The following is a 20,038-nucleotide window of genomic DNA, read 5'->3' as shown; positions in this document are numbered from 1 at the left end:
CACTCGTGTAATGTAAGAATGCGAGAGTGCACGCCTTGTGTACGCCTCCGACATTCCGGAGCTCGTCGTAGGACGTTTTCTCCCGCGTGCACATTCCGCGAGGATGCGTGTGCATTATTTTTACACGGCTCGTGCATTCGCGAATTGTGACGGGACAATAATGGTGAACGTGTTGGGGCTTCCAGCGCTGGAGCGGATGAGTCAGGGATTAAATATGATTTGTTACTAGATTGCCTAAATCTCGAATTATGAGTCTCACGCGTTTATTTTCGTGTTTCAAAAAGAGAAAAATAATTAAAAACCGAGAAAAGTGATAAATCTGCAGATTATTAATTGAAAATATGTAGTGTAAATTAAATGAAGTAATTATGAAGATTTACGCTTTTGGACGTATATCAGAAATTAATTGTTTAATTGTTTTAATTATTGATTGTGTGTTTGAATATATGTGTTTTAAATAGTATAAATGTTTTAAAAATTAAAAGATAATATATTCATTATGTTATTGTGACGATGTGCCTTTTCCCTAAGAATAAAGTTTCGTAAACATTACAAACAAAATGTTGTTTTGCATGTTGTTATACACAATTAAGATTTTACATTTGACTGATGGTATAGTCTAGTGGCATTTATTTTCCTTCAATTACATCTCACCTTTATTCTGATGAACAATGAGTTATTGTATTTTTTTCGTACGATCATTAAAATATGTCTTATAATGAGACAAGCTCGACAATACGTCTATACTAATTACAAGAATGTAAGGGATAATTAATTGACAGTTTACCTAACGTCATGATTCAAAATATAATTTTCTTATCTGCATACAAACTAAAATTTAATCGGCTTTAATTAATTAATAATTATTTTATTAATAGATAACAACTAATAAAAATATTTTATAATAAAATTCTATAAAAATAGTTAAGATATGTTGATTAATTTTGATAAACAAAATTTATACAAATAAATTAAATTGAGCTATTTTAAGTTAAATAAAGAAAGGGAAAATTTTTTATTTTTCAATTTGTAATTACATTATATATTTGCATTATAAGTAAAAATTATTTTTAAATATTTTTTTCTTACATACAAAATTTAATTATATTTAGCACCACGATAAATTTTCTTTAATATATACAATAAAAGAATTATATAAAAATATACTTTATGTAATTGTGTATTTTATACACACAGTAGCAATTTGTACGTTAATTATCTTAAATTTTTTTTTATTTGTTTTATATTTAAGTAAAATAATTATTGACTTAACGATAAAGTGTCGCTTTAGTAAGATTTACATTGTGAAAATAATTGAAAGGCTGCATGGAATAAAGTCGCTTTCCAGAAAAACTTTATTGTCACATTAATTTACATTTTATACAATAAGTGATTTAGGCGCTTGATGGACGACATGTTTTGCTATATACACATCACTTTTCCATCATTCTTTCAACATGCACGCGTCGAAACTTGAAGCTTGGCTGGAAGCTTACTGTGGCTAAAGGGATAGATCTTGTCCCTTTCGATTAATATACGGAAAGAACCATTTCACTTAAGTATCTAAAATTCAACTAAATACAGATCTCAAAATAATTTTATACTGACCCGTCAAAATAATTAGGACGCTCAATGATTTGATTGTAAAAAGTTTTGACATTTTTGCACAATCAACTTAAATTATTTTAATGATTCAATAGAATTATGTATTTTTTCAGATCTGTATTTTAGCAAAATCGTTCTTCCTGCGTACCCGCCGTAATACTTTTCAGCTTTCTCTGTTTACATTTTTAATACCCCGCGTAAGAAATAAGCGAAGTTGTCGCTCTTCGAGAAAGACCCGATGTCTCCATATGACTTGTATACAAAATGAGTTAAAATTCTTATTTAGTGTCAATTTTGCGTATCGAAAGTTTGCGTACACAGGTAATCGGGACTACGCTTCGAATCCACGGCGTTCCTGAGAACTCGGTAAGATCGTTTTTTTTTTTTTTTACAAAATTGTACGATGTGAGAAAGACGACGGTTTTCGGACGTTGACCGATTGTCAAATTCTATTGGTGCGCATTCTAAGAAATCAACAAGCTCAGGTAACTCTAATCGCGATCATTTTAACTGCGCCTGCGATAGGAGCTGGCTTTGGGCTTTACTTGGATCTCCTCCCGCTGAGTCTCCTCGACCTCTTCCTGAACAATCTTTCCTCTTCCGCCGTACTTGCCGCGCCCTGGTGTTCTTGCTTCGCTACCAACCGCGCTCGTCGTAGCCTTGTTACGACCGCTTGTGCTGGCTCTGAAAACATATTAGGCTATTACAATATACATGTCTCGCTAAAAGAAACTGTATAACGTTTAAAACCACATCTTATACATTTTATAATCTCTATAAACTATTAATATATCTATCCTCCTAAAGTGAAAATATAATTACACACTGAGGAATTTATTTGATATTGAATAAAAAAACAATTTGATTAAATCAACTAAACCTTTTGTTTGAATGTGGGCAAACAAATGCTTTGGCGCAAAACAAAGTTAGAAAATTTGATAATATTAATAAAAAATTTAATTTAATGAATAAAATTAATTATGTAAAGCTAAACTGGTATATTATTTAAATTTTATATATTAAAATTGTGTAGTATAAACAATAATTTTTTTTTGTTAAATTAATCAAAGACTTTCATTTCTTCATATCAAAACAAATTCGTTTAATTTTGATAGTTTGGTTCACAAAATAGTACACAAACCTAAAAAACTTCACTTAAATGAAGTATTCTCTGTAAAACATGTCATATTATATAGAAGTGCTTTTAACAGGTTTATCACCACTATAAAGGTCATTGTAACATTTTACTTACGTCTAATAACAAAATTTTCTGTTGATATAAATAAATTATAAAAAATTTAATCAAAATTTATGTTTTATTTAAACCTATTTAAATGGGTATTTGATTCAAATCAATCTCTCAGTGTAAAGACGATCTTTTTTCTGCTTTGAATATTGCATTACTTTGACTTGGCTGTGGTATGTTCCACTGTGGAATGAGTGGCGGCAGTTTCACGTGAATGACTACTGGATCCGGTCTGAGCTCTTCGTCTCTTCAAAGCAGCCAGGAGATCCTCGTTTGATCTAAAATTATAATTAAGCACGCACGTAGATCTGTAGTTAATAATATAATCTAGATATTAAAATACCTACAGATTATTTTATTATGCAAGTACCATTGTTACGTAAGTATTATGTAAATATTACCTGAAAGGCCTGACGCCGCCGTTATTTCGAAGTTTCTTCGCAGACTCAGTCGTCGTCGTAGGCGCATCGTGTTCCTGATTTTCATCAAACGCGCCTTCGCCCTCTAATTCGTCTTCCTCGGGTGCCTGTTCTACCGGCTTCGACGTCGTTGATTGCGCCTAGAAAGAGAAAGGAGGGGAAAAAGAAATTATTTAATTTATATAAAATTGAAATATTGAACTTGTTTTAATATTATTTCTAATTTACTTCAAATGCGTGGTCGCTTTGATACGAGATATGTCGAACTCACCGGTGCTTTCTTTTTTGCTACATTTGCTACATTGACGCGTCCCCTCGAAGATAGAAGACCTCCCAGTCGACCACTTGCTGGTTTAGTCGGTGCCGGCGTCACCGGCGCTGTTGCTACCTCCTCCTCGTAATCATATTCCTCTTCGGCTGATTTGCAGATGGCTATTGTACAAAGGACTAATATTCTGTAATAAAAAAGTTTAATTTCTGATTGCATTAGCACTTTCTTTTAATTTATTCTCGACGGAATATTATATTGTGAGCCAAAAGTTTGAACCTATATATGTATTATAAAATATAAGAATGTTCCAGCGAAAAATGTCTTGCTCAATTTTTCTTAAATTAAATTCATTAAATATTATTTATTATGGTATTACGTTTAATAGTTCTGATTAACATAGAATTGTTTAATTTTAAGAAAATGAACTACATTTCTAAAGTTTTTCCTTCAAAACTGAACTATGGACTTTTAGAAAAGCCAAAAAGTCTTTTGTTAAAGAAATAAATAAACTTAGGTTATATTCAAATCATAGATTAGTAAAACTTAAATAAAAATTAATAAGAAATTTAATAAAAGAATCATTACTTTGATGAAAAAAGTATCTAAGATTTATGAATGCTGTTTTGTAAAGAGTTTTAAAAAAATATATGTATAACTTCCATTTTACACTATTTTTTATTATAAAACAATAAATAAAATAATAAAATGTATTAAATTATAATACATAAGAGTTAAATTTTATTGTATATAAGACATTTTCAATTTTTCAATTGTCTTAAATTTTTAGCCAACAGTGCATGTATATGGTATGTATAAATATCAACGGTTCTCATTTACTTTTTAAATAGATTTTATTTATTAAAAAAATAACTACAAAATTGTAAAATATAATTTTTTAAATATTTAGTTATAGGTATAATGTAATTACGTTAGAAACGTATTTTTTAAATTAATAATCATTAAGTTTTTTATTGTGCAAACTATTATCTGGAGTAGTCAACCAAATTTATTATTAATTCTTCTATAATTTATTAATACTTTAGACCATTACATATATAGAATAATTTTTTTAAACAAAAAGAAGTAAAAAAGGTATTAATTCTCGATTAGTAAAGAAAACTGTTGTTGAGTTTTATTTTTTTGCCGTGTAAAAATCCTTAGTGACTTTTTGTCGTATCTAGTGTGGGGGTTGATCTGATCATGGTTGGATAAGTTAATATATTTTTTTAATTAAATTAAATTATTCTTTCGTCCAGATAAAATTTTTTATTTAGGAAAAAAGTTAATAAGTTAAAGTTTATACGTTTCAAAAGTAACTTAGTTAAAGTTAAAAATGAAATCATTTAAAATTAACTGAATTAAATTAAAAGTTATTAACTTTTTAATTTTATTAATAACTTTCAACTTTTGAACTTGAAGAACAAGTTACTACCCAACCCTGAGTGTGATATTGTGCATAAATCGTGCATTGTTAAACAACAGCTGCAAGGTATATTTACATAGTCGATTTTTTTACTTCAAGGTTATCTAAAGCAATATTTTAAGATGCTCATATGATTCTGTAATAACATCTTGGGACAGTACTCAAAACGATTTAAATATAAAAGTCGGGTAAATATCGATTCGAGCTGCAGTATGCAAACGCACACGCTGTTCTTAGAAAACGGTTTTTCTGACCAAGAAAAACGTGCCAAGACGTCGAACGGCCGTGTGAAAACCGTGGCAATCTACGCTGGCGGCACGGAAAAAAGTGTGTTATTTAAGTAGCGGCGTAACGCCGCCGTGCGAAACAAGTTTACGACGTTTACTGCGGTTAAATTGACAGGCTGCACTCAGAAGACAGCGGAACACGCAGGTAAGGACTGTTGCCTAGAGAACTCCGTAGCTGGAGCGCGAAATTATGACGCTGTTATTTTAAGGACTTAAACGCGGGTGCCATTTTATGTATCGCGAGACTCATTTCTTACATAATGCACACCATGACTTTTACTATTTCCAATATCTTCATTCACGATCTCTTTATTAGAGAGTAAGATTACTTAACAATCCATTTTGCGTGCAAGTTTTCCCTTTTTTGGCCCATTCAATTCCCCAGTCGTTTCTCTTACGATTCATTTACAATTTTCACTTTACTTCTATGCTTTATTTAATTTCCTCACGGAGAGAATTTTCTCTCAAAAATTTACCCTCAAAATCTAGTAATTGTGGAATAACGTGTGATCTTGAGAAATTTTACTATACTGTTTAGTAAAAATATAGTAAAATTTACTATACGTTCAGTAAATTTTACTAAAAAATATAGTAAAATCTCTCACACATTATCCCACAATTATCAGATTTTGAGGGTAAATTTTGAGAGAAGATTCTCTCCGTGCTTTCATTCTCGTTTCCAGTTTTGTTTCTTAAAAATAAACTTTTGAACTCTAACAGCCATCTGATTTCTCGAGTATAGATTCTTTATATACGGCAAGCGCGATTCGAGTTTCTTTTTTTTTTTTTTTTAAATAATTGAAATGATTCGCCACGCGCGATTTTCGCTCAGGACGCACGCGGGACGGTCGGCCGGCGGCGCAACTTTCGCCAGGATCGAAAAAGGAATCCGAGGACGAGAGATCCTACTGGCGACGACGATGTGTGCGCTGCAGCGCGACGGTCATTACGTACGCTCGGCGCGCGTAGCTGCCCCTCTCGTTCGCGTGTTCGCGTTCGCATGTTCGCGCTCGCTCGCAGTAGATCCGCGTTGTACACCAGGTGGATTTTGACCTGTGACATTCACGTACACGGGACTCACTTTCTCTGCACGGTTCTCTTTCTGCAACTCGCGCGCCGCGCCGCCGCTCGGGATTGGCCGCGCCGTCACGACGGGACATTCATACGTGAGGCGGCTCACAAATGTCAAGAAAACCAGCCGAACTCAACGGGGTGGGGAAGGGGGTGGGGAGGTAAAGAAAGGGGGAGAAATTTCGAGGGATCCGCGGGAGACGACGATCTCGATCGATAGATCGCCGCGGGAGTACGAATTCGAAACGCGAATTGAAGCGAGAACAATGGACAATGTCTTAGACACTTGAAGATTATCAGATAGATGATAACCGGCTCTGTTATTTGAGAAAACGCATTACTTCTTTACATTTTTTAATAGCTTTTAATATTGATTTCTACCCAGTGAGAAATAGTACATCGATTCGATGTCAAATTGATGTCGAATTCATTATCGTTTCTCACTAGGTGAGCTTCAATGATATATCAGGAGATTATTTTTGGTTTTTGTATAGGGATTTTTGAAATTGAAAGTCTGTGTACAGAGATGGAATTTTTTTTTTTAATTTACGCTCCAAATTGCTAGTCATAAAACACGTACATATACATATTGGACTTTGAAGAATTTTATTATAATTTTAATAAAGTTGACTGATATTTAATCGTCCATTTTTACTAAAAATATAGTAAAATTCTTGAAGGTCTGCGTTGTCCCACAACTATACCGTAATTTTGAAGGTAATTTTTTTCCGTGTCTGAATTAAATCTTCCTGACTACAATCAGAACTTTACTTCATCAATTATCGAGTACAAAACAGTAATCACCGATCAGGAGGTTCGATATTTACATTTGAGATTCATTCATTTATCGCCTCATTCATTAATTATAGGCGTGCTTACACAAATGAATTGCCATTAGCCATGTGGGACGTAATAATCAGGTAAGGACGTACTTGAATTCTTCGCGAGATATTTATAGAAAGATTACGCATTTATTCCTCTTGTCTATATTAGAACAACGAAAAAAATTTTTCTATAATTCCACCTTGAGAAGGAACTTTGCATAATGGTTTGCGACATTTGTAAAAAAAAAACAACTTCGTACGTTACAGAAAATAAATAATTTCCAAACAGACAGTCGACATTTACAGTATCATTGTATTCGCGTCCTCAATTCCCGAGAGATGTATTACAACATGTCCAAACTTGATCATTATTCGTGCAGAATTCACAAGTAGATTCCTCAATGCATCTATCAATTGGTAATGTCATTTGTGACAAGATAATTTTGCCAGAAGTTCTCAAGGTTACTTTGTATCTCGATAATAAATGATGTTACGAATTTCAAAGTGGCTTCAATGCATCTCCAAATTTTGTAAACTATTTGCGAATTTTGATATGAGTTTCGATATGGAAAGAACGATTTTGCCAAAGTGTAAAAATTTAACTGAGTATACATCTGAAAGTAGTTCTATCAAAATGGTTACGAAGAACGTTTAAGTATAATGAGCAATGTTGCAAAAAAAACTTTGATACTCCAGGAATCAGCTTGAGCTTTTTATATAATTTTTCTATATATTATTTTAGTGATTCAGGAAAATTATTTTTGTATTAAGCTAGATTTTTAGATATTTCGGTAGAACTTTTTTTATGGAGTAAATAATAATAGTAGATTGAACAATGATAAATGTGCAAAATCGAATAAAATGTGTTTTAAGCAAAGCGCAAAATAGCACAGTTTTATTATCATTATATTTTTACCGATATATTTTTATTATTAGGTATATAATGTAAAGCACATTAATTAATTTCTGAAAAACAATTTTCTTGGGTAATAATTTTTTTTATCCGAAAACAAGCACGAATCTTGCTTGTATTAGCATTTTCAATGTCTTGAGTTAAGCTTTCTTTTATATTTTCACAGTTGTAAGTTTCTTTTTCTCTTTTAAAGATTGGCTTTTAGCAATTTGTTTATATTTTTGGTTGTAAATAATCACTATTACTTTATTACAAACAAGTTCATTATTCGCAAAAAATTAAGTTTTTCGTTGGAACAGGCACCGAGGGATAAAAATGTCCAGCGGCTATTCCTTATGTACGAAAATAATTAAAAATAACGCGTATTATTTATCAGATTGTGCCCCTCATATAGTGGTTGCATTAGCTGGCGCTTCATTAATATTCCAAATGAATATTCTCGCTGTGTCGGGGATAAAAATCCGACTCCTGAGTTCTTCGAAACGTTGTCGATCATTATTCATTACGCGACATCACGCGATATCATGCTTTTACCGTTAGCAAGGACATTTACTGTCTACGCTTAACGGGATTAAAGTAATACAATCGGTATTTTTAATTGAAAATTAAACGATCGAAGATTAATAATTTCATTTCATGATTCTCATTGCGGCTACTTTTTTGTTCTACTTTTATTTTTGAAAACTTGTAATTCCAATAAATTGTAATTCTGTTTCGTAAATTGTACGTTTTATTTAAATACATTTTATTTAAATACATAATTATAAAAAATATGTAAGAGAGATGTGTCTAGTCAAATATAATTTTGAGTAATTTTACATTGTAACATTACATTAAATTTCACATTGTTATGAGGAATAAATAACTTACTACACTTTTTAGCATATGCATAAAGTTGGAAGTTCAACATATTGTAATTATTTATCATTAATCTTGCGTTTCATTTTAATTTGACGTATAGAAATTGGATAAAACTTTAATAATAAATTGCTGAACAGTAAAAATATCTAATTTGAATCAGTAAGAAGATTATAATCATTAGTTTACTGATTTATAATTATTAATCGAATGTAGAATTGCGTACATGACGTGTTTAAATCTATTAGATGTCATAATGTAAATGATAATGTAGCAATGATGATTGATATGTTCCAATTGATTTTCATCGGAAGATTGATCATTTCTCGTTGATAGATTTATTATAATTTTTAATTTTTTGAAATTGTACTATTTTTCTTTACCATACCTTCTTTTCCCTGATATTTGATTTAATATTTTAACTCAGTATTTAATATTTTTATTAGAAAACGTATGACTATAACTGTCAAGAATTATTTCGAATACACAAGTATTTTTGTGGCAAAAGGAATTTTTACGGTTCAAAGAGAAAAGCATCGGGAATACGAGAAGATAATAAATTATATAGATCAAAATCTAAGTGGAAAGTTAAAATGAAACGTAAAGGAAGCCATGCCCGCGCGATTGATTTGCCCGCCTGTAAAATCTGCGAGCTACTTTTTCTTTTTATCGGCGAACCGGTTCATCGTAAACGAGAATAGCCACTCGGCGTAATTAATGAACATAATCCGTTATGCGCGGGACCGCGAGACTGCAATGTGTCCCTATGCGGAATATATTTTAGCGTTAGCATAATACCGCCTGATGTGTACGCAAATCTTGATTTATATGCCCGCGACAGTGAGGCAATTCATCGTCCGTTCGCGACGTCGTCGTCGCGTCGCGGTGACGCGGGGAGATCACTGAACTTGCATAGAACTTCGCCTTGGAAGGAAGCGATTACATATGCATTATATTCCGCCTGCAGAATGTCGTTAGCGTTTACGCGTGGGCTTAACTCTGTGTTACTTCTGTCCTGCATAAAGAAACTTTTTATCTCGCCTTCGTGCCTGTCATCTTCTTCTCTCATTATTTTTTCTAATATTTTTCATCATTTTAGTTTTCTCCCTTTTCACGTCTCTCTCTCCCTCTCTCTCTCTCTCTCTCTCTTTTTCAAGTTTTGGTGAAGAAGATTTATTCTGTATGTATGTCGCGTTGTCAAGTTGAAGATAAAACCATAATTCTCTGCGATATAAGTTTCAACGCAATTTTTATCAAAGCGCAATCTTTAACGCGCACACTTCTCTCATTAAATCTTCATTAAAAGGAAAGGAATATTTGAATTATTTCATTTAAGTAAAACTAAAACAGTAAAAATATGTACAACTTGATGACAAATGTTTTTGCATAAACAATTACATTTTTTTCTCCCGTCTTTTTAAAAATTAAACTTTTACCTTCCCTCTCCTTTTTCTTTGTATGTTTTATGTCTTTTGGTTTGTTTTTATATATATTTTTTATTCGAATCTTCTCTCCTTAGACACGAATTTATATGCCGCGCATCTGATGCATTTTTATTGCGTGCTTAAAAAAAAGAAGGCTCTCGCTCCGGGAGAGACATCGAAATGGAATAATAAATGTCTCTTTGGTTTTGCTTTCACACCGATTTGTAATACAGGAGCCGAGACGCATTGCTCATTAGTATAATGTCAAGGAAAAGCAACGGTGACGATACCGCAATGGAAAAAGTGGTTTTTACCGTGCGAAAATGTATAAAGGTCCATTTGAGTACAGATCCTGTAAAATAATTTCGTTAGACTTTCCGTCAAAATAATTATGCTGGATGTTGTAATAATTGGTCGCTAGAATGTCAAACATTTTGCGGTATTGCTCATCACGTTTGTGACATCCGTCACAATTGTTGTGCGCAACAGAACACTTTTCAGATTTGTATCCGCGCGCGCACACACGTGCAACTAAACCTTCGGATAACGAAATCACTCTTTTTTTTTCCTCCGCGCGCGATACTTACACGAATTTCTTCTCGCGTTGAAACGGGCATGGTGTTTATTAATCGATCCCGATAATCGCCGTTGCACGCTCTCACTCTCGGTACAGTTTTTCCTAATCAATTTCCTGGTTCAGAACCAGGAAAGGAGCAGCCGCCGCGGTCCGTTTCGTTTTGCATAACGTTTCTCTGCATCCCGTTATTAATACTCGGCATGCAGCCGGCGTGCGCGCCCGGGAGTATGAATCCGAGAACGAAATGTCGTCGAACGGGAGTGCGTGGCGTGAAGTAATCAATATGGTGACGGTTTATTAAAACGGTGATTGAATAACTCCTTGCGGAGTCCAGGGCGCGCGTGTTTTATGGCGGTCGGCAACCGGTACGCGGTTATCCCCAAGCCCGTGTGTGTGTGTGGAAACCCCCAGCGCTAAACGGACCGGAATACGTATGCTGGTGTACGATCTCCGCGCGAACGAAAGTTATCGACGGCCCCGGCGGCTGCAATTTCCGCGGGCGTCGGCGGTTTCGATTGCCGGTAAACTGGACGACGGATATTGAGTCTGAGAACGACAAGCGTTGTTACGAGCGGCGCGCGCCTTTCAATCACGAATGTACAACCGGCCTTGGAATTCTAACTGAAATAAAGCCTGTATGGTCGCGCGAAATCATTAAGCGTTGGTAATCCTTGCCTCATTTGGGCCCCGAATGATGTAATATTATTCTCGCGATTACCGCGATTTGTGCCTCTCTTTTAATTCGGATTCCTTAATTCCATCCGGTGTATCCGAGGTTACGAGATCGGGAAATCAGCTAATCGCTCTTCGTTTATCATAATCGCGGGACAAGCGTTCAATGAGGAAAGTAAAGAAGCTCGTTGCATAAGCGCCTGCGAGCACCGTGAGGCGTGATTGCGATTTCATTATATCGGGGGGGGGCGAAGGGGGGAAGGGGGAGCGCAACGCGACAGCGAAGTAGATCCCGTAAGGATTCCCTTTGAATCGTGAAGTCGCGCGGGATCGAGAGACGGCCTTATAAATTATGGATTTCATTTTCGCGGCTCCGAAACTCCTCGTCCTCCCCCTCTACCCCATCCCTCTTGATTATTCCCGCGATGCGGACCCCTCGCAGGGCCGTCGAGACCCGGCGGTACTCACGTGAACAGCGTAAGTTTCATGGTGTCGGCGGCTATTCTGTATAGGGCGGATCCTGTGCGGACGTCCTCCTCGGCGGATGTGCCCTTCTGCGGCGGCTCTGCGGGAGCGTCGTGTGTATATACGGGAACCACCACGGTCTGCGGCCCGGACTCTGTTACCACTGGCGCGACGGGGCCCCCGCGAGGGAATGAATATCAGGCGATAAACCCGGTGGTGGAGGTGGAGGGAAACCGAAGGAGCACACCGCACTGCAATCGCGGAGGCTGTGTACTTTGGAGTGCCGAGCCGTGTTCCCCCTTCTCTCTATATATATATGTATACGGCACTCTCACTCTGCCACGGCAACCACCCGTGCTGTGGAGCCCGCGTATACGGCGCGGTGCTATCCGCCGGTCATACCTGATGCGCCGGCAACCCTCAACCCCTTTACTGTACTCGTGCGATGTCGCGGATACTCTGGGCTTTTGTACGCCATCCTTCGCACTCTAAATTGCAATCGGTGTATTTTCACTGATCCCCAGTGGTGTACCTATAACTGTGATAATTAGTGAGTATCCGTTAACTTTTAATGATTTTTAATTCGGAATTAGTGAAAGATCACTGTATTTATTTCACTAATCGACAAGTTATAAGTATAACGCTGAAATCAGTGATTTTTCACTGATTGTCGAATTGTAAATAGTTATTTTCAAACATTCTTGTCGCCACTGCTCCTATATGTCGTTAATTTAACTAAACTGGTCGATTAAACTGAAAGAATGTAGTAAATTTGATTAAAATGTAGTTTTTTGTTTGCGCATACATCAACATAAATGCTGCTCATTTTAAAACTTTTTAAAGCAATTAAAAAAAAAAAAAAAAAAAAAACGAATTGATTAGAGATGCAGTTATTTATTTAAAGTTGTAAATTTATAAAATGAAACACACAGAAGAGTTAAAAACAACAAAATGTTATTTTACTTAAGGATTTAAATTTTAGTACTTTACAATGTATATCTAGTTGTTATTCTAAAAGTTCACTAAGACTAATTCCGTTAACATTGAAAGATAATATTACTGTATCACGATATGCACTTGCATTGAAAAAAATTTGTTAACTATTTGCACACAGTTGAAGTTTTTGTGTATCTAAGTTAAATATATAAATATTTCTGTGAAAAAAAATTTTATATAGATTTAATAATATAAATTAATATAAATTTTATTAAAATTAAATGAGATACTAATAAGATTTTAATAAGAACTCAGTTTTTAATTAAAACTTTATAAATATTTAATTTTTATTATGTACAGATCTACATTAAGTATTATATAGTCTTATTAAAATCTTATAAATTCTTATAAAGTTCTTATTAAAATCGTATTAGTATCTTATTTAATTTTAATAAAATTTATATTAAATTTATATTAAGTCTATATAACATCTTTTTTCACGGGTTTAAATGTTATTAATAATTTTGAAGTAAGTTAAATATCTATGTGTAAAACAAATTTAATCAAGTTGAAAAATTTAAACAAGTTAACCCTTTTTTTATTGTATTGCCTTATCTTTGTATTATAGTAATCGTGAAATTTTTAATGTGATAGCCATTATCAAATATTTTAGTATTAGGATGTATTAAATTTTCAGGCAGGATCAAAAGACGTGGGAGAGGAGTCGATGGTCTTGGGCAATGGCACCTTTTCACATTTCGATTGCAGAACATTTGCCATATATGCCGGTATCGCCGATATACATTACCCGATAAATATTGTCGCGATGACGCGACAATATTTTCGAAGGTATTTATTTTATGTCGTAAATATATGTACGCAACGCGCGTGATAAATCTTCGATAAATATTCTGCAATTTTGGATAAGAAATATTAACTGATTCTTTCTCTCCAAGCGCGATAATGTCATTTTTGAGAAATATCATTATAATCGGCGTGCACGCAACTTAAAATTATATTATTTAACTAAAAATATATTATGCTATATGATAAGATGTATCTAATGTATCAAGAAAAGTATCGTATTTAAAAACGTATGCATTATTTAAATTGATATGTAAAAATGTTCCACACTGAGAAATTATGTTATGTCACTCTTTGCATAACGTTATTAAGTAATTAGTAGCCACTGTGATTTCAATAATCTTTATTGAAGTATGCAGGAGAAATCTTATACACGAAGACAAAGTAGGAAGTATCTTAAAAGGCGAGGTGTCAGCAATAATGCTGTTCATAAGTCTAGAGCTTAAACAATTTAAGCTTTTCTCAAAATATTATTATCATTTTTACAGTAAACCGAACTGGTTAGGATCCATTTAATTAATTTTATTTTTTTTAAACCGCCTTAATAAAATTAGAAAAAAGAATTTTAAGAACTCTATTTAAAAGAACTTAATTTGTAACGTAGTTGAAAAAAAATCAAGTACTTTAATTAAACAGGTACAAGGATATTTTAATTAAATGAATAATACAACTAAAAATTATGACAATGATACTCTGACAGAAAGAGATAGATAATGATTCTGCAAAATAGAAATGTGCATTGTAGAAAATTCATTTTCCGTAAGAATCGAACGATGATTCTTCTTTCTTCTCACTTGTCTCTCCTTTCCTTTTTTTCCTCACTGTGCCAGTCTCGATCAAATCCCGAGGAGGCGTGGAACTCCTCCTGTAGCTCTTCCTTTCCCTTTCATCCGCGGTTTAGAACACGACCGGTGCCGCATGCTCACATTTCCCCACGTGCAGTGTCACTCCTCTTCAACGTTCCTCCCCCCGTCCCAATCTCTGTCGTTTTCACTATCTCGATTGCTGACGTCGCACACACACACACATACACATACACCTTTTGCGAAATTTATGCCACGCTGGGGAATCCGTGGCTCGTCTTCGCCCAAGCGCGATGTAAATTCAAATTCCAACGGACGGTCTTGTCGCCGATGGAACGGCAAAGGTATTGTCCGATTGGTGGCCGGAACGAATCGATCGGCGATCAAGAGAGATCGCGTTATCGCGTCCGGTCGAACGGCACACGCCAGTTACTCGATCGCTCTTCCTTCGTTTTGACCCCCAGTCGAGTCAGGTCGCCCCCGACAGCCCTTCGGGATGCGAAAAGGTGTCGCTGTGAGGGACAATGCGTCTTAGATCAGGACCGCGAGCAGTGAAAGTAAAGACACGGACAGCACAAAGTGCTGTAGGCAAGAATGTCGTGGCACCCTGCTGCTGTTGCTGCTGATGCTGATGCTGGCTCCTGTACGGCGGTGTCCTATCGCCCGTTTCGTTTTGTCTCCGTGTCGCGCGAAAGAAATCGCCAGGCTACATACACACACACACACACACACACACACACACACACGTACATAGTGTATCTCTCTCTTTCTCTCTTTCTTTTTCGGCGGCCGTGAAAATCGTGGCGATTCCTTTTGGATTGTTTTGCTCCTTTGAGAACTGGTCGTTTCTCCAGAACGCGGACTAAGGCGACCAATGGCAGATTTCACGCGCGCCAAACTAAAGAAAAAAAAATATATCAAAAGACAAAAAGAACATGAATATCGCAATGAACGAACGTGAACAGAATTTCTACGGTTATCACGTGAGCAAGTAAATTTTTGTCGGTCATCGTTTCATATGCAGATCGCGAAGTAGTCATCGGAGTTTCGGTAACTCACGACTTTCCGCGTATTCGTAAATACAAAAAACTGACGAATAAAAATGAGGAACATTAACAAACTTGAAAAAAAGAAGAATTTTTTTAACTATCAAACTCTCAATTCAATACAATTTAAAAAAATTAAGCAGGTTCTATTCAACCCAGGTGGCTCAATTAAAAATATAATTATATTTTAATTAAATTAAAAATATAACTAAAATTAAATAATCTAATGCCTTAGACTGTTAAACCGTTTTCTTCAAAAATATCAACTCACATCAAAGCAATTTTTTTGCACTTTGACGAGGTGCAAAATTTTAATAAATATGAGATTATTATTAATATATGCACATATATGCACATATATTTTAAAAATAATTTTAATAAAGTAGCACATTACAATTGAATTCTTTATGCATGAGTAAACTGAAATAAAAAATGTCAGGATACATTAAAAGGAATTATTGGGAAGAATAGGATGGAGAAAGTATTGTATTACGTTAATCCCCAAAGAGACAAACATCCATAAAAGAAGAAGAAAGCGTCTATCCGAATGGAATGCGAGCAAATCTCACATCAATTTGTAATCTGTCTCGCGAGCGCGTAAATGATTTCTTTGAGCTTTCGAAAGAGAGTAAAAATAAAAAATATTTTTGACTAGGCGCCACATATCGAGATGGAACTGTCTCGAAAAGAAAGTTTCTGATATTTTTATTGACATGTATCCGAATGACAGATAAATCGATCGTCGTATCGCCCGCGGCTTAGGCGAGGGAGTGGTTAGCTTGGATCGTTTATCTCGATTTATCGATCCAATGTATTCACTCGATCAAACCGTCAAATCATCAATACTTCTGTAATGAGGTCAGGTTCAATTTCCTCGAGCGATGCCAATTTGGCGCGTATTCAATTAATTTAGGGGATCGATATTCGATATGATAGTACAAAATCTGTGGTTTGCTTGTAGTGATTACACATAATGATATAAAATGTTAAAAAAATTTTAACAAAATTAGATATTGTAAGATAATTTATGTTGGAACTAAAAACATGTCAGTTGCATATACTAAATTGCATATACTAAAAGAAATTTAGCTTAATTTGAATAACTTAATTTTCTTTTTAAAACACACACACACACACACACACAATTTAAGTTAAAGATATAAATGAGAAAACTGAAAAAATTTAACTCTTAGCGATTTGCCGATGATACAATATCATCGCGCGAATGTTGACATTTATAGTCTTGATAAGACAACATTTATTATATTATGTGACAAAATTTTGCATAAAAATGAAAATAAAATTAAATATATCATTTGATATGTATTTATATCATTATATCATTTGATATTTGACATTTCAAAATTAAATTTAAAAAAAAGTTATTTAATAATTTAAAAAATAATTTAACTATTTTATATAAAACATTTTAGAATGAAATTTATATATATGTTTACAAAAATATATAATTATTTTTAAATTACGAGCAAATATCGCAATATAAAATATGATGCATTCACAATATGGAATTTTTAATAAAGAATTAAATGGTTTTGGAGTAATTGTAAAATATTGATACCTAATTAAATTTGGATTTGTTTAATTTTTGACAAATATTATTTAAAATTTTTTAAGTTTTGACAAGACTGCTGGCGTATTATTTTAATGCAATTATTGTGAAATTGTTATTAATTTATAATGTGACTTTTGTGTAATATTATATTTGCACAATGTGCCTATTGAGTCTATAATAGATGGCATCCCAGATAGCACAGAGATTCAAAAAGAATTCGATTTCCAAATGTCACCAATTATGAATTCTTTTTGAGATGCAAAAAGAATTATTTTTATAAAAAAATATTCAAAAAGAATTCATAATTGATGACATAATTGGTGACAATATTGCCATAATTGGTGGCAAACCGCAAAGTGTTAATCAACTTGAAAAATTCAGTCAAGTTAACGACTTTTTGACAGTGTAATAAAACTTGCAATAAAACGTTTTTCTCCTATGTTTGTATTGACAGTGTTATAAATAACAATATGTATGTTTTCTGTAGGGATATATTGAAAAATCTTTCTATAAAATTATTCTAAGTTAATTTTAAGTTTTTCGTGAAACTAATTGTGTAGAAATAGTTTCTCTCTTGTTTAAATTATACACCAATCATAAATGTTAAAATTTGTTGTTTCTTATCTGATACGGGACGATAAAATAGAACTCTCTCAACTTACGACATGTGTACATTTCTGTATAGTATCTGTGCTGTCATCTACTGTGTATCTCTCTAAGTAAATATGAACTAAGTAATTTTTTATTACGTACTCTCTTGGCATTTTGTAAAATGCGATAAAAACATCTAACATTTTTCTCTACATCTTATTTTATTACGTATATATAATAGAAGTATAATAGAAACATTTAAAGTAAATAAAAATATTATTTAATTATTATTTAAAAATGTATAGATTTTTTGTAAAATTTTATCCATTTTATTTGTCAGAAATTTTATAAAACTATTTTTGTAGAATTTACAAATTAGAAATGATGTCAAATAATGCCTTCAAGATACTATTACCAACATTATGCTTACCAACAGCTTGTATTATTCTGTATGCATAATACAATACATAATTTATTACTTAATAATAATTAAATAAAATACTTTTATAAAAATTTAATTGAGACTATTAAAACTTTACTAAAAGTTATATTTATAGTTTTAACATAAGTTGAGGGGAAGATATTAAAATCAGTGGCGATTCGGTCGGTAAATTAATAAAGACTAAGTTTCAGGTTTCCGAGATTCTCTCTCACAACTCTTTTTTTCAAATTTCCTTCTCAAATATAAAATTTATCGATCGTAAGAGTTTGCAAAGAAGATTTCTTGAAAATTTCGCCGGCGTTTAATTTCTTTATATATACAGTAGTCTTCTAATAAATTGTTAATAAATTATTTGGGTAACATAAAATTTATGCTTTAATATCAATAAAATATAATAATACTTGTATTTAAAAAATAATTGCTGTAATAAATCTTCTTTACGATTTCTCACTAATTTATATCTTCCGCAATTGAAATTGGACTTATTAATATACATATATGCATAGTTTTCATTATGCATTTAAAACTTAATGTCAATAAGATGATACACAAAATGTTATATTAATATATATTTTGAGAATCTATACTCAATAAAAAAATATAAAATTTAATTTAATATTAAATCTGAAAAAGGAAGACCATTATTCAAACAGAAGCAAATTCAAAATCGCATTATCCTATATGTCAATTTTCGTATTCATCCTAATCTCATTACTTCTTGCATTTCACTGCGTGCCAAAAACTACAATGAAAAAAAAAAAAGTAATATACTCAATAAGATATGTTATTGCGGGCTGCCAATTACAGATATACTCAATACAATAATATATGCTATTGCAGTATCAACATTGTACTTGCATCAATAGCAAATATTATTGTATTGAGTATTTTATGTGGTTGGCAGCCCGCAATCACATATGTTATTGGCTATATATATTACTTTTTTTTTCTGTGTACAGACACAATGTTTGTCAAAGACAAAAGTCCTTCCTCTTTTCCTTCAGCGTTTCCTTTTCTCCCCGTATCCTCTTCCCAGTACTTTTAGGACGAAAATCGAAGGGAAACCCGCCCGCCGGCAGTTCGCGCGCGGTGGCGCCATCTACCGGCGTACGCACGCCCGCCGCGAACTACGAGCCGCGGAGGCTGTCACTTGTTGCGTCGCCGTCTCGGGGTCCAGCCAGCGTCCCGTCGCGTCTCGCTCCGGCTCCGGAGCACCCGGCGCGCACACCGGTGCGACTGCTTCGCGCGCTTCGTTTTTCGCGCGTGTTTCAGTGCCGTTCTGTTTCGAAACGCGTGCAACGCAGTGACTCGCGCGGCGAATACGCGCGCCGCGTGCAACCGCCGCGTTTTTCTCTTCGCTCCGGCGCGCGCGCGCGTGTGTGTGCGCGTGTGGTGTGTGCGACCGTGCAACGGTATCGTTCACCTCTCGTCCCGACGCCGATCCCAGCGGAAAATTATGGTGAGTGTGAGCGAGCAAACGCCAAGGATCGGGGGACCCCCGCGTGCCACCGACTCGCCGGTTGCGATTCGACTTGATCGCGACCGTAATGCATGTACCTCGTTGTTCGAAACTGTGCGACACACGTGACACACGGCGACGGTGCGGCGACGCGGTTTGCGTGGACAAGGCTGAATTCCTATAATCCGAATCCGCGAAACGCAAAGTAGTTAAGCTGCTTACATTTTACGCGCGCACCTCGTCGTCGTGTCTTCCCTTCGATGCTTTTC

The 20,038-nt window shown here is 34.3% G+C and overlaps 2 protein-coding genes across 26 annotated transcripts in view; one reads left to right on the top strand and one right to left on the bottom strand.

The window, feature by feature from the left end:
- Positions 1–1,337: 1,337 nt before the first annotated feature.
- On the bottom strand, positions 1,338–12,913 carry LOC105829385. The gene is made up of 5 exons (XM_012668163.3): positions 12,059–12,913; positions 3,542–3,725; positions 3,253–3,410; positions 3,010–3,129; positions 1,338–2,289 (listed from the first exon to the last, which is right to left on the bottom strand). Exons 1-5 carry the CDS (start codon positions 12,076–12,078, stop codon positions 2,112–2,114), a joined length of 660 nt encoding a protein of 219 aa, XP_012523617.1. The 5' UTR covers positions 12,079–12,913; the 3' UTR covers positions 1,338–2,111.
- A 6,578-nt stretch (positions 12,914–19,491) lies between these two features.
- The window catches only part of LOC105831681, a 304,195-nt gene continuing 303,648 nt past the window's right edge, over positions 19,492–20,038 (top strand). For 7 of the 25 annotated variants that reach the window (XM_036292720.1, XM_036292717.1, XM_036292719.1 and 4 more), the window contains exon 1: positions 19,501–19,769. The gene's annotated coding sequence lies outside the window, so the exon portion shown is untranslated. Of the gene's footprint in view, positions 19,770–20,038 lie in introns of all 25 variants that reach the window. The other 18 variants (XM_036292721.1, XM_036292724.1, XM_036292723.1 and 15 more) reach the window with 6 other exon arrangements.

This window comes from Monomorium pharaonis, chromosome 10, assembly GCF_013373865.1.
Source record: "Monomorium pharaonis isolate MP-MQ-018 chromosome 10, ASM1337386v2, whole genome shotgun sequence".
NCBI lineage: Eukaryota > Metazoa > Arthropoda > Insecta > Hymenoptera > Formicidae > Monomorium > Monomorium pharaonis.
The sequence above is the reverse complement of the archived record's forward strand: the minus strand, read 5'-3'. Positions and strand labels throughout refer to the sequence as shown.

Bases quoted from the DNA above. Each gene is read 5' to 3' on its own strand.
- LOC105829385 (XM_012668163.3), bottom strand. From the start codon at position 12,078: ATGAAACTTACGCTGTTCAC. The intron at 3,726-12,058 runs GTGAGTACCGCC...TTTTTATTACAG, and splicing joins ATGAAACTTACGCTGTTCAC to AATATTAGTCCTTTGTACAA. The intron at 3,411-3,541 runs GTGAGTTCGACA...TTCTCTTTCTAG, and splicing joins TAGCAAAAAAGAAAGCACCG to GCGCAATCAACGACGTCGAA.